We start from the raw sequence: 13,379 nt of genomic DNA, 5'->3' as shown, positions 1-13,379 counted from the left end.
TGTAACTGCCGTCGCCGGCTCCTGCTTTTTCCTTCTCCTCTTTTACATCCCTCCTCCCTTTTCCTAAAACTCCCATCCTCCTCTGTGTCTCCCAGAGTCGGGCTTATTACTCAGACCCACCGAGGGGAACAGCACAGTAGCTGGCACGGGATGAAGCGGCTCCGGCTGCCAACACCAGACAGGAGATAAAAGACATAAAAGGACTCGCAAAGGGGAGAGAGGGAGAGCGACGGAGGGAGGACGTCGGGTCGAGGGACCCTTCGAGGTCGACTTTCAGGATGTCAAGGCGAAGGCGAAGCACAAGTTTTACTTGAGAGCGTCATGAGCTAGTGAGGGGCTCCTCGGACCGTTATCCAAACATCTGTCCCACGCGAAGGCAGCGCAGCCTCCTGCACGCCGGGCCCGCTCTGAACGCCTGCTATGCTCCTGTAAGAAGCGCCAGCCATGCCGGCCAAGGGGAAGTACCTGCTGAACGAGCAGGAGCTGAAAAATGAGGCGCTGTATCGCAAGTTCTCCAGCCAGTACCAGCCGCTGGTGCTGCTGCTGGGCCTCTCCATGTTCTTCTGCGTCATCCTCCTCGTCCTCTTCCTGGCCTTCCGACTGGTGAGTCTTCATATCAAATGCTGTTTAATAAAGACTGATTTGATATTTTTTTAGCCTACATGTAAAAATATAGTGGTGTGCGAGTTTCTAGACTATTTTTTTTTTCTTGCTTTGACACACTACTCGTATTATTATCCATCTGCAGTAGGAAGCGTTGTCTGGTCCCCAGCGTGGCAGCTTTAGCTCCATCTCATCAGTGAGAATAAGTCATGATGCTGTGAAGGGTTCCACGTTAACAGCTGCAGTGGATGTTTGTTAAAGCAACTCGGTGTAACTTTGAAACCCTAGATTTTCCTATGAAAATGTAAAAATCGTAAACCATCTCCTCTTCCCGGAATGCTACTCCATGATGCTCTTAACTCCTCTTCACTAACAGTGTAGCTACTGTGAAGTGTGAATGAGTGATTGTGTAACAGAATGCGAAAGAGGCCATTACTGAAGCGGGCGCAGGAGCGGGTCATATGTTCCTATGCGTGGACAGGTTGTCCTGTGCACGTGGAGGTCCCTACACACCCTAAGGCCGCGTTCAATAATCACCTACACACGGTGGGAACACCAACCCGGCGTGCTCGCATCCACTGCGTGTGCGGCGTTGGAAAAGTGAACAGTAGGAAATCGTTCAAGAAAGAACAAAGGCATAAAAGCAGTGGGTGGAACAATGCGGCTGTCGACGCACACAAAGCGCGGCTGCGACTGTGGCAGCGGGATGAAAGAGGGCGGGTGCTCACGTGACCTGTGCTGATGGCGGCATGTTGCTTCTGGCACCGCGGCGGCGGCGGTGGAGCAGTCGCGGGTTCGGCCCTCGCGTGTTAACTGACGGCCGTGCCGCCGGGGGCCGCGTGCGCTTCCACCGCAGGAGGAGGCGTTGGACCCTTCCTCCCATTGTGTTGCTGCTCATTCTCCGGCACACTCCCTGTCTTTTTGCTAATTGCGTATCCCCATCTTTGTCTCACCGATCTTATCTCGCGCCACGCACTCTTTTGCCCTCGAGTCTCGGACTCGGCCACAGCGCCTCTCTGCTGTCGCTCGCCGCGTCCGTCCCTATTTTGCGCTCTCTTCTGGGCTGTCGCCCATGCGCACACGGTTGCCAGGGGAGAACATGAGCTGGAGCTTGTGTAATGCGGCTGCTGGAGGCACAGCGGAGGCAGGACGCCCGTATGGGAGAGGCTGCCGGTGTCAGAGAGTCGCTCTACATTTACGCGACGCCTCCTCTGTCTGTTGGACGGAGAGCGGCGCTGGGAGCAAACGCGGCTGAGCAAATGGTCCAAGTGCCACTTGGACCGCCTTTCCCGTGCGCCGTGTGGATGAAGGGATGGTTGTAACCGTCCTGCTGCTGCATTAGTCCTCCTGAAACTAAATATGATGCAATACACCTTTTGCAGATAATGGTTCCATATCAAGACATTGTCTCATGTCAGAAAAGGGAACAATTAAAAGAAACCCCCGGGTTTCATGTAGGTTGTATGTGGTCATGTGGTTTTAGCCCTCATTTATATAATATAATAATTCTTTTAGTAGCTTCAGAAAAGTTTAGTGCTGCATGGGGAGGAGAAAGAGGTTTGGTTGGGATCTGGCTTTTTCCAGTGCTGCCATGGTAACCAGAAGCCTCAGCATACAATGCAGCGATGGCCTTCTCTGAGTGGAGCTCCACTAACACTGACTTTGTGCCTGAGCCTGCGTTTTAACCCCTCGTTCTCTCCCGTGTGCTGCATACACACTCTCTGTCTCTCTCTCTCTCTCTCTCTCTCTCTCTCTCTCTCCGCCCACCGTCCAAACGCCCCTTGTTTCTGGCACATTTCTCATTGGAACTCGTCATTGTACAGTATCTCCATCGAGGAGATGGCAGCCTGGAGCAGGAGTGACGCAGCAACAGATGTGTGTGTGTGTGTGTGGGGTGGAGGAATACAGAAATCAAGATAAGCCCCAGGCTAAATACCAGTGGCCTTCAGAGCATCTTGTACAGAGCGTGAGCCTCATCTTTAACGACAGAGCTCAAAATCGACAGACGTGAACAATAAAGCGCAGACTGACTGCCGGTTTAAGGCTGTAGCTCATTGAAGCTCGCGTCCTGTAAACCTTAGAGTGGGGACGACTCAACTTGTAACATACCGGTGTCAAGCATAATATTGTGACTGCTTAATGGTCATGTGGGTCAGACTTTAATGATTTGCATATATACTGCAGTACCTCATACACTCTAAACATGTTTTAATGGCCGCATGACTAAAACCCATTTTCTTTCCCCTGTCCCTTACTGTTGGAGCAGAGCGCGAAGGAGCACTGTGCCTTTGTGAGTGTGGTAAGCGGCAGCCTGTGTGTCTTTCTGGCCTTGTTTGTGCTGGTGTATACAGAAATACTCCCACAGCGATGGAGACGCCTGCTGGGCCTGGTTGTCTGGGTCACACACCTCATCATGGGCTTTACATTCATCTTCTCCAGCCCAGGCATCATCTTGCCTTGGGACCAGGTAACGTCAGTCCTTTTCCAAGGTTTTTATGAACTTGATCTTTCCAGTGCTACTAAATTTTGACAAATACACTGTAAAAGGTTTAAATAAGCTCCGGTAGCTGTCACTTTGTTTTAAAGCACTGGTTGGTTGAAATGTTCAATATGTTTATTTCCTCAAATATGTGGAAGGTCTGACCACACTGGGATGCTAGTCTCACACTAGTCCTTCCTACTAGTGACTGAATGAAGCATTTAAAGGGACTTGTCCATCTTTGTGTGCTCAGGTGCCTTTCTTCCTCTTCATCATCTTCACCGTGTACACCATGCTGCCGATCCAGCTGCGGTACGCCGTGGTGCTGAGTGCCATCTCCTCCCTGTCTCACATCATGGCACTCACGGTGCGCCTCACGGTCTACAGCGAACGCAGTCCTCACCTTGCTAACCAGGTACAACCTCTTGGATTTAATCTTCAAGAAATAACCAATAACTAACTATTAATTAGATGTTAACTAATAATATGTTTGTCTCACTTTATAGACTATAATATATATTGTACTGTAAATCCGTTTCAGCTCTATTGTCTTCTTCTGTGTCTGTTTCTGTAGCTAGTGTCCAACGCCGTAGTGTTTCTGTGTGGCATTGGGGTTGGAGCCTTCCATAACGTCTTGATGGAGAAAACCCTGAGGCAGACCTTCCAAGACACCCTCAGTTCCCTGAGCATGATGGTGAAGCTAGAGATCGAGAAGAGGCAGCAGGTGGGACGCACGCCTCGGCTTTAAAGCAGCGCTTCGTGTTGTGTCTGTGTTCAGTAGGTGGATACATTCAAAGTGTATCTGTGTGGCTTTAAGATCGAATGAAGCTCCCCCCCCACACACACACACACACACATATATTCTAGAATATTGAAGAAAGATGCAAAAACAATGCAGCATTTCTTCATTAAAAAAATAAGTATGGCTCTAATGAAAAACACTTTTCATACAGTTTTATGTAGTTTAATCCTCACAGTTGTGTTCCCTCACGGAGCTTCGCCTTTGGCTGGCCTCACGTCGACTCCCGTGGATGTTTTCATTGCGACTAACAAATCCGCCTCAAATTAAAATTTCCTGCCTTTTGGACGAGCTGCATCTGCTCTAACTTACTTGAGCTGCAGACGTCCTGTGCAACACGCTCCTGTTGTCACTGTTCTGAACACAAAGCGCTGACGGGGGAAGCTGCCGCGTTGCGTCGCGGGAGGAATGTCGTGCGCAGAGGGAATGGTGGAATCGTTAACATTTACACCTTCTGTTGTGTTTGAACTGGGCCTGAACAAGGGAGCACAAAGGCATAATAGCACGGTGGGGGACGTTCAGGCTGCTCCAAGCGACCAGTGACAAACTGACGCTGGCTTCCCACATTGAATCAGACAGAAGGAAATGTTTAACACTTTGAAAGCAACACTTTGACTCCAATTTAATTATTTATTTTACTAATTCTGTTTCGTATCAGAACACACTGGCTTGTTTTCAAAGACAGCTCTAAATCACAGGGTTCATAAATAAAAGACTTGTGTCATTAGTCCTGGATGTTGCACAAGCCCGCATGGAGGATTCTGACATTTCCGAGGGAGATCTTGTGATCTGATGAGCTGTGATTTGTTTGCTGTAATACAAAGCGGTGTGTTAGATGGCAATTGACTCATGCCCATCTTGTTCTAAGACCTCTGACACCGTGAAGAGCGCACAAATGGAGCAGAACACGAGAGATTAGTCAGGATTTATTTCTAGTGACGGTTGCAAAGACCAGCTGTGTTTCTGTGGTTTAGGTACAGTTAAATAAATGGATTCTAAACAATTTAACTTTTCGTCCTTAGGTGGCTTACTGTAGCCGGAGCCTCCACACACACTAGTACGGTGTGAAACTATGAATTTAGCAAAGCTTGATTGAGCCAGTTTAATCCCATCATTTAACCTGACGAGCCGCTGATGGTTTGAAGAGGGAATAATCGCCTTTTTAGCAGCTGCCTCTTCACATTCCAGACCTAATCACTCTCTGACGCTTTCCCAGACTTCTGGCCATTGTGACAGATGTGTGCAGAACAAACTAAAGACTAATGTTTATTGTCTTTGTCGTGTTTACTGTCATTTGGTGAGATTAGTAACATGATGATATAATGTGTGCATTCATTTGGTGCTGGTTCGTGTTTGAGCACAGAGATTATGAGCTTGTTTTTCCAACTCATCGCTGTACAAAAGAGTGCAAAAGTCAAATATATTTAATTTCCTGATCCAGCTAAATTGCACTTACATAACTGTGCGTGCGTGTGTGTGTTTACAGGAGAACCTGCTGCAGTCGGTGCTGCCGGTCTACATCTCCATGAAGATGAAGCTGGCAATATTGGAGCGCCTGCAAGAATGTAAAGACAAAGAGGAGAGACAGCGGCTGGTGAAAGATAATAACTTCCACAGCCTTTATGTCAAGAGACACGAGAATGTCAGGTACAAACATCACATTTACATTATTTACAGCAAAATGAGTGTATGTCGATGCAAATCTAATCGGGAAAGTTCTCCAAACGTTTCCCACATCTGGATGCGGCCGGTTTGTCCCATTCTTGGCAGATCCTCACACATCCCACCATCTCCAGGCCTCTGCACAGCTCTGAGGTTTTAGTCTGGCCTTTGGTCGAGCCACTTAAAAAGTCTGAGACTTGTCCCGGAGCTACTTCAGCGTGGTCTTGGTTACGTGTTTGGGATCATGGTCACAGTAAAATGCAACCATCATGCCCGTCTGAAGCTTTTTCTTAAAGGACTTCTTGGTTTTTGGCTGCATTCACTCTCCTCCCATTACTGAGCAGACTAACTGTCCATGATATGTTGGAAAGTAAGGATGTGGAGGTCTCTAGAAGGATTCTGGGACTTCTTGGTCTAGTTTTCTTCTAGTGTGAAGTAGAAGAAGTGATATAAGCAGCTGTTTGTCCATTCAATTATGTCGGATTGATTTGTGTCGCTGTCCCAGTTGTCTGGAAAGTTGAGTTTGTGTGTGCACCTCACTCAGGAACACATACTGTAAGTGCATCATTAAAAGCAAAATAAATGCACACACAAGTCTAACGTGATATGAGGATGGAGATTATGATGAAGGCTTGTTTTCAGAGCATTGACCCAGTTATAGCTTTACCTGAACTTTGGCAGATGGCTCATATTTCCAGATAAATGTAAGCTAGATACAATCTCTGCTTTACCTGAATAGTGTTTCTTTAGAATGTTAGAATACATGACCATTCCTGCACTTTACAAACTGGCTCAGACAATCAAGTGGCACCTTTTGTTTCTCTGGGTATTTTACAGTACAATTTAGTTCTTTGCTAATCAGGAGCTTATTCTGCTGGCACCAGTACTGCGTGCTGCCATGCGGGTTTAGGGTCACTGTGAGAAGGTGTTGAATGATAGCCTGAATTACAGGGATCGGCTGGAAGCGATCCCTATCATTAGCCCAGTCAGACCAGTCATTAGCTGTGTTGTCTGCTCCACGGAGCACCTGGCTGTTTTAAATGTGGCTGTGGAGCGGGGTGGGTCACGTCCCTCTGCGGGAGGAGATGCACTACGAGTGGGATTCAGCTTTAACCAGTCGGCTCGGGCGATTAGCTCATGTAAACCTTCTCGATGTTCTGGTCAATATCTGTATGTGTTGTCTGAAACAGTTGGGGCCGTTTGGATGTCTTCTCTGGGTGCTCTGGTCTCTCAGGGGTCAGATGAAGTGTCTTTGTTGGATGACCGGCAGGCTTAAGAATGGGTAGGCTGTAATTTAGAACTGGAACACACACAATTGCAGTAAGTATGTCAGGTCTACCAGTGGGTAATGGGAAAAAACAATTTAGAGGCCGTAATGGTCATAATGGGTTATGATCAACGAAGCTGTGGGGAGAAATTCAGCCTCTTGAATGAAATGTAGGGAACGCAAATGGTGTGAGCTTTATGATGCTTGATTTCTTCCAGTATCTGTTTAAATGAAATGCAATTAATTAAATGCCCTATTGCAGAAATAATTTTTGGTTTGTGTTGCATGTATTAAAAGGCAAAACACTTACACACCTGGCGTATTGCCAATTAATAACTTTCACCTCCTTTTTTACCACCACTGTGAAAGTTAATTGTGTATATTAATGTCATAAAAGAATATAATTTTTTGTGTTATTAGCTTGAGTGCATTGTGTTTGTCTATGCAGCCTTTAATGGAAACTCCAATCAGTGTTATAAGCAATTAATTGCATATAGTGGATCCTTTTCCTACCAGTTGGATATTTTATTATCCCCTCGTGGTAAATGGAGTTTTGTTTTTAAAGACCTTTCACTCACTTTAGTTCTTCAGTGTGCGATTTCTTTACATGTTCCTGTGTCAAAACATTTAATGGCTGCAGTGTTATTACATTTGAGCTGACGCTTGTGAGTGCCTCTATTAAACTCACCCCATTTCTGTCTCTTCAGTATCTTGTATGCCGACATCGTCGGCTTCACCCGCTTGGCCAGTGACTGCTCTCCCAAGGAGCTGGTTATCATGCTCAATGAACTCTTTGGCAAGTTCGACCAAATAGCCAAGGTGAGTTTCATTCTGCTTCCATTACAGTAGAGCCTAACCTTTGAGCATAGGTGAACCTGGGGTAACGGTGCTCTCAGAGTAGCTCACATTTACATGAGAAGGCCTGATCCAGCAGTTAAGTCCGGCTGTGGTTGTTACCAGAAGCAACGAGTTATGAACATGTTTTATATTAGTAGTTTTACAAAACTGTGTTTTCTTTTCTTCTTTCACACGTCGTAGGAAAACGAGTGCATGAGGATAAAGATCCTTGGAGACTGCTACTACTGTGTGTCGGGGCTGCCTGTCTCTCTGCCCAAACACGCCAAGAACTGCGTCAAAATGGGTTTGGACATGTGCGAAGCCATCAAGTGAGTGTCTATATGCAGTTTTAAAGCCGTTAGTGGACTCTACAGCACAGTGTCCTGTTTTTGCGTTAGGGTTGAACTGACGTGTGCATCGGTTAACAGCCGTCATCAGCAGAGAGCTGTAGTTTTGCTGTTGGACTCTTCCAGGCAGGTGCGAGAGGCGACGGGCGTGGACATCAACATGAGAGTGGGCGTGCATTCAGGCAACGTGCTCTGCGGCGTCATCGGCCTTCGCAAGTGGCAGTTTGACGTGTGGTCGCATGACGTCACCCTGGCCAACCACATGGAGGCAGGAGGCCTTCCAGGGTGCGTGTTCCATAACCTGTATTTATGCATTCAAATAATATATATAAATAGTTTTATATTTTGTCTTCCCTTGGCTTTGATCATTATTTAATAATCAGTCACTAGATTGACGATCGACCTCTAGCAGCACTAACTTATATTCCTGTGTGACTTCACCAGTCTCTTTCTACAACATTACTTTGGTTTATTGAGGCCTTTGGGGTGAATTTTGTGGGACTTGTCTAATTTAGTCTATGTTGTGATTAAACAAATTCTGGACACAAATCCATTCATCCTCGTCAGCATTTTATTGTTTTCTTCTGCCTTTCGCCAGACGCGTCCACATCACAGAGGCGACTCTGAAGCACCTGAACAAGGCCTATGAAGTGGAGGAGGGCAACGGCCACACACGGGACCCCTACCTAAAAGAGCTCAATATCCGAACCTACGTGGTCATAGATCCACGGGTGAGTGTTCGACGGACAGACTTGGACTCATGTCTGGCCCAGACAATAAAGAGCTATATACAGTTATATACATCTGCTTTTAGAATTCATTGCTTGTTTGTTTCTTCGTTGTATAATGATATCAACGTAAGCGTTCCAAAATGATTCTAAATTTTTTTTAGATTTTTGGCAGAACATTTTTTTTTAACACTCTTCATCACCAGGGTTGGTAACAATGGTTTATGTTCTTCTATAGTTAGTTGCCAGAGTCTTCGCTGATTTGACGTTAATTAGCACACTCCATCTGTGTGTTGTGCAATTGCAACTACATTTAGACGCACCGTGCATCCACCACCTCTGAGCATTCCAGCAGAGACGACTGCAGTGACTGATCTTGTCTGCTTGGGTGGCAGTTGGAGATTCATTTACATGCAACGTGATTTGTTGGTGTGTGTGTGTGTGTGTGTGTGTGTCTCTCAAGACCAAGGATCCATCACTGAACAGTCGCAGCGCTCCCAAGCCTCGCATGAATGATGGTCTGAAGATGCGTGCGTCCGTGCGCATGACTCGTTACCTGGAGTCCTGGGGGGCCGTCAAGCCTTTCGCCCACCTCCAGAGCAGAGACGGGTTCACCCCAGACTCCATTGTTCACGCACACATCAAGGTGAGCACAGACTTCCAACAGCAATGCTGCTACACAAGTGTGTGTGTGTGTGTGTGTGTGTGTGTGTGTGTGTGTGTGTGTGTGTGTGTGTGTGTGTGTGTGTGTGTGTGTGTGTGTGTGTGTGTGTGTGTGTGTGTGTGTGTGTGTGTGTGTGTGTATCATGATTTCTATGTGTGAATGTCATCCCTGTCTTTTCCAGGACATCCCACTGCGAACAGCCCCAGCCAGACCCCCTGACAGGTAAAACAAATTCACATATTAACCATTCGCTCATCTGCTGTTCTTATGATCCAAAATAAATAGTAATACATTCTTCCATCTGTCCAAATGTGTCCTAACACCATCACATTCTTTGAAGGGTATTTTGTAATATAGTGTATTAAACTAATGCATAGACAAATTGTTTTTTGTTTGGTTGTTTTTATTTAAACTGGTTCACTTCCCAGATAGAGCAGTGTGAAGTGTGAGAAGCATATTGTCATTGTGGATGACTGGGCTGCGTTGGCAGTCATTCCTGCAGAGTGGAAGGAGAGCCGAGCTCCACGATGAGTCCTTCCATTAGTGTTGAATAATGCATAGAGGAATAGATTATGGTTGTAGCCTGTAATGGTTAATTGTACTAGCCCATCTGGCACCGGCAGCGAAGCATACGGACGGATGAAGTGTATCTACTGATTAGCGAGGCAGGACTCACCTACACAAACAGTGTGGGCTGAAGTAACGTGATTAGCAGAGATAAGTGTGTGCCTGAAAGCACGCGCACTCCGCCCTGGGAGGCTGGAGGCTTGTGTCATGGCAGAAACCGTCTCGTTCCTTCGCGTCCTTGCCGCTGGTGAAGCTGGCGGCAGTCAGACGAGCGCGCGGTGCTGCTACGCCTCACCCCAACCTGCAGCCTGGCTGTTTTAGGCCGAGCCGGAGCCTCTGAGTCGCCAGCAGTGCTGTGCTCTGTTGTGATGAACCTGTGTTTGTGTCTCACCGTTTTTGGACCCGGCAGCTTTGATGAGTCTCTAGAGGAGCCGTTCTCCTTGCCCACACCATCACTCAGCAGCTATAAGTGAGTGGGGCCTTCGTGGCCCGCAAGCTCCTTATTCCCCAAGGGCAGTATTTCTCAACCTTTTTGGCTTCAGTCCCCCAGAAACAAATCATGCAGATTTTACACATGTGAGAAACGATTCCTCCAATCATTTTGTAACCTCCCCCCTCAACCCCAAAGTCTTTCTGCGTGGCGTCCTGCCGTCCAGGGTGAGAACTACTGCCTTGGTGGAGAGCCCTGCTCTCCCAACACTAACCTGAGCAGCGGCGTAATACTGTGCATATGCTCCTCACTGCTTCCTCTTCGTGGCAGGGCAATGTGTGATGTGAAAGGCCACCAGGAGCCACGTAACCCGCGTTAGTGGACTGACACGCTCCTATTAACCCTGATCAATCACTGGGGCTTGTGTGTATCTGGGTCTGTGCTTCTGTGCCAGCGTTTCCTCCCTGATGGAGTCAGCGGCAGCGAGGCTGCCCAACCCTGGTTAGACCATCTAACACTCAGCGTCCTCCCTGTCAATAACTCTCTCACGGGCACAAGCGTTCCTCCTTTTCTCACTAACGCTCCCACCAGCATTAACCACGTTGCCTCGGTCCAGATCTGCCAGCAGGTTGAGCCGCCAGACTGGATCTGAGCAACCCGCATGGCATGGTCTGGTTTTTCCAGCATCTCTCCCAGTGAGCCTGAGCGTGCGATTGTGCGTCTGCTCCCTTCTAATTGTCTCTGGACTTTGTGGTGCAGGAACAAATCCCAGAAGAGCAAGTTTGATGAGGAGCTGCACAATGAGATAACCACTACCATAGATGAGCTCAGCAACAAGTAGGTCACAGCATCTAGTGCTTTAAATAAATGATATGCCTTAAAGGTGAAATATTATATATATATTAATATTATATTATGTAAATATTATTATAACCCCAAACACACACACTTCTCGCCTCTCAGGCAGTGGTCTAGGTCTGAAGAGAGCGGCAGCTTCGGTCTGAGGTTTCCAAAGAAAGATCTGGAAAAACAGGTCGGTTGGCTTCAAAGCTGCACACACATCACTGAACGTATTTCAGTTTCATCCTTGTCTTGCGTTCAATCGAAGCAGCGTTGACTAAAGAGGTTAATTTGTTGTTTCGTGTTTCCTTCTTTCAGTATCAAGCCCTGGATTTACCATTGTTCAAATACTATGTGGTCTGTGCCACCTTCATCTTCATTTGCATCTTTGTGGTCCAGATGTTGGTCACCAAAAAGTGAGCATGACCGAATGTTTGTCCGTCACTTAGCAACGTATCACAATGATGCTGTGAAACCGATGCCGCCCTTGAGCTCTGAGATGCAGCAGACCTCATTTGTTACACATCACACTGCGTAGATTTTTGTAGAGAGCGAGAGAGAGATGAGCAAGCGATGACGCTGGTATTCCTCTCTAACAGTCACCAGATGTTGGCCATGTCTTTTGGGGTCTTGGTGTGTGTGCTGCTGCTGACCCTGGCCATCTGTTTCGCCGGTCACCTGCAGGTCAGTCTCACTACTTCTGTTCTATTCAGACTTTTAGCTGATTCAGTGCAGCGCTCAAACAGTTTTCCACATCTCCATGGTGAACTTTCTCACGCCGTACACGGGTTATCATCTGTCCAGCAACACATGTTAAAGTTATTTAACGCGGTTCTGGCCCTGACCAGCATTTCATGGAAATGACTCACAGTTTTTATGCATTTAATTCCCCCATGCTTAAAAGGGGAAAAGTTCATGTCACATATTTCATAAATTATAGGTCAAATATGAAACAAACAATAAACAGACTAATGACTGGAAATGATGATGATTTTTGAACGCTGGAGCATAGGTTGACGATGTGATTCAGTCCAGAGCCCCTAACAGCTGCTAAGCGTGTGATAAGATTGTTGAGGCCATGAAGACAACATCACGTCATTCAGATCCCAGTATCTCACCAGTTACTATAGATATGATTTGAGTAAGTACATATTGTGTTCAACTGTGCTCATATTTCACCCACGGTGAGAATGAGCTTCAGTGTGTCGCAGCCACTGGCCTGGTGGACACTTGACATTCATTCATCCAGGCGGCGTTTTCTCCTCGGACACCGATTCGGTCTCTAGAAATAACCAGCGCTGAGTCATTCACACGCGTGACGTCTGGAGCTACGCGTTAAAAGCCCCGCGCTCCTCATACCTTTCCTTCGCAGCGCCTGTTCCCGGCGTCGCTGTCGCGGTGCCAGTGGCTGCCAGCGGTTTCGGAGGCGGTGGTGAAGCGGCCGTGTGTGCGCCTGCCTCTGGCCACCGTCACCACGGCGGTCGTCATCGTCCTGGCCGTGTTCAACCTGGTGAGTGGGCGCCCACGGGTCCCGCGCCAACGGGAGGCCCTCGCGCGCGGGGCTATTTGTAGCCGGCTGCACTTCAGAGCTGCCGCGCCACACTCCCAGACACTGTCCGGTCCTAACAGCTGTTTCCTCCTGCAGTGCTTCGTCCACACCACCGTCCCCGACAGTGTCCCATGTCCCACAAATGAGTCTGACACGCAGCAGCTAGCGGAAAACCTGGCCTACCTGCCAGTGAGTAATGAACTATTAGGCAACAGGAAAATGGAAATATAGTTATAACATGCACTGCTGGCATCTGTTCAATGGAATAAAAACTTTCTGTATCCTTCTTTAATCTCTATCTCACACATTATCTTCCGTGTCTGCCCCTCAGTACTCTGTGTACTGCTGCATCCTGTCACTCATTGCCTGTGGAGTGTTCCTGCGGGCGAGGTTCGAGCTCAAGGTGATCTTCCTCATCCTGGCCTTCACGGTTTATTACATCCTCATCCTCAGCACCAAGAGCAACCTGTTCGAGGCCTATGGGAACGTCCTCTATGCTCAGACCAATGGCAGCTGTAACTGCAGCAGGTGGGGGGTGTTCAATGATGCTGTTGAATTCAAAGCAGCGGGAAGGTATTACAGTAATAAGTGTAAAACTACAACATCA

At 47.5% G+C, this 13,379-nt stretch overlaps 1 protein-coding gene across 5 annotated transcripts in view; it reads left to right on the top strand.

Annotated features, from left to right (window-relative positions):
• adcy7 (adenylate cyclase 7) overlaps nt 1-13,379 on the top strand; it is a 33,291-nt gene that overhangs the window by 16,356 nt on the left and 3,556 nt on the right. For 3 of the 5 annotated variants that reach the window (XM_029145173.3, XM_029145174.3, XM_029145175.3), the window contains 19 exons: nt 96-603; nt 2,870-3,070; nt 3,336-3,497; nt 3,657-3,806; nt 5,368-5,528; nt 7,518-7,629; nt 7,849-7,976; nt 8,121-8,279; nt 8,593-8,725; nt 9,186-9,368; nt 9,568-9,608; nt 10,363-10,422; nt 11,143-11,220; nt 11,347-11,416; nt 11,542-11,639; nt 11,823-11,907; nt 12,596-12,733; nt 12,869-12,961; nt 13,104-13,300. In XM_029145173.3, the coding sequence (XP_029001006.1) occupies nt 445-603; nt 2,870-3,070; nt 3,336-3,497; nt 3,657-3,806; nt 5,368-5,528; nt 7,518-7,629; nt 7,849-7,976; nt 8,121-8,279; nt 8,593-8,725; nt 9,186-9,368; nt 9,568-9,608; nt 10,363-10,422; nt 11,143-11,220; nt 11,347-11,416; nt 11,542-11,639; nt 11,823-11,907; nt 12,596-12,733; nt 12,869-12,961; nt 13,104-13,300 (2,408 nt within the window). In that variant the 5' untranslated portion in view covers nt 96-444. Of the gene's footprint in view, nt 1-95; nt 604-2,869; nt 3,071-3,335; nt 3,498-3,656; nt 3,807-5,367; nt 5,529-7,517; nt 7,630-7,848; nt 7,977-8,120; nt 8,280-8,592; nt 8,726-9,185; nt 9,369-9,567; nt 9,609-10,362; nt 10,423-11,142; nt 11,221-11,346; nt 11,417-11,541; nt 11,640-11,822; nt 11,908-12,595; nt 12,734-12,868; nt 12,962-13,103; nt 13,301-13,379 lie in introns of those variants that run through there. The other 2 variants (XM_029145178.3, XM_029145176.3) reach the window with 2 other exon arrangements.

This window comes from Betta splendens, chromosome 3, assembly GCF_900634795.4.
Source record: "Betta splendens chromosome 3, fBetSpl5.4, whole genome shotgun sequence".
Lineage (NCBI taxonomy): Eukaryota > Metazoa > Chordata > Actinopteri > Anabantiformes > Osphronemidae > Betta > Betta splendens.
The sequence above is the reverse complement of the archived record's forward strand: the minus strand, read 5'-3'. Positions and strand labels throughout refer to the sequence as shown.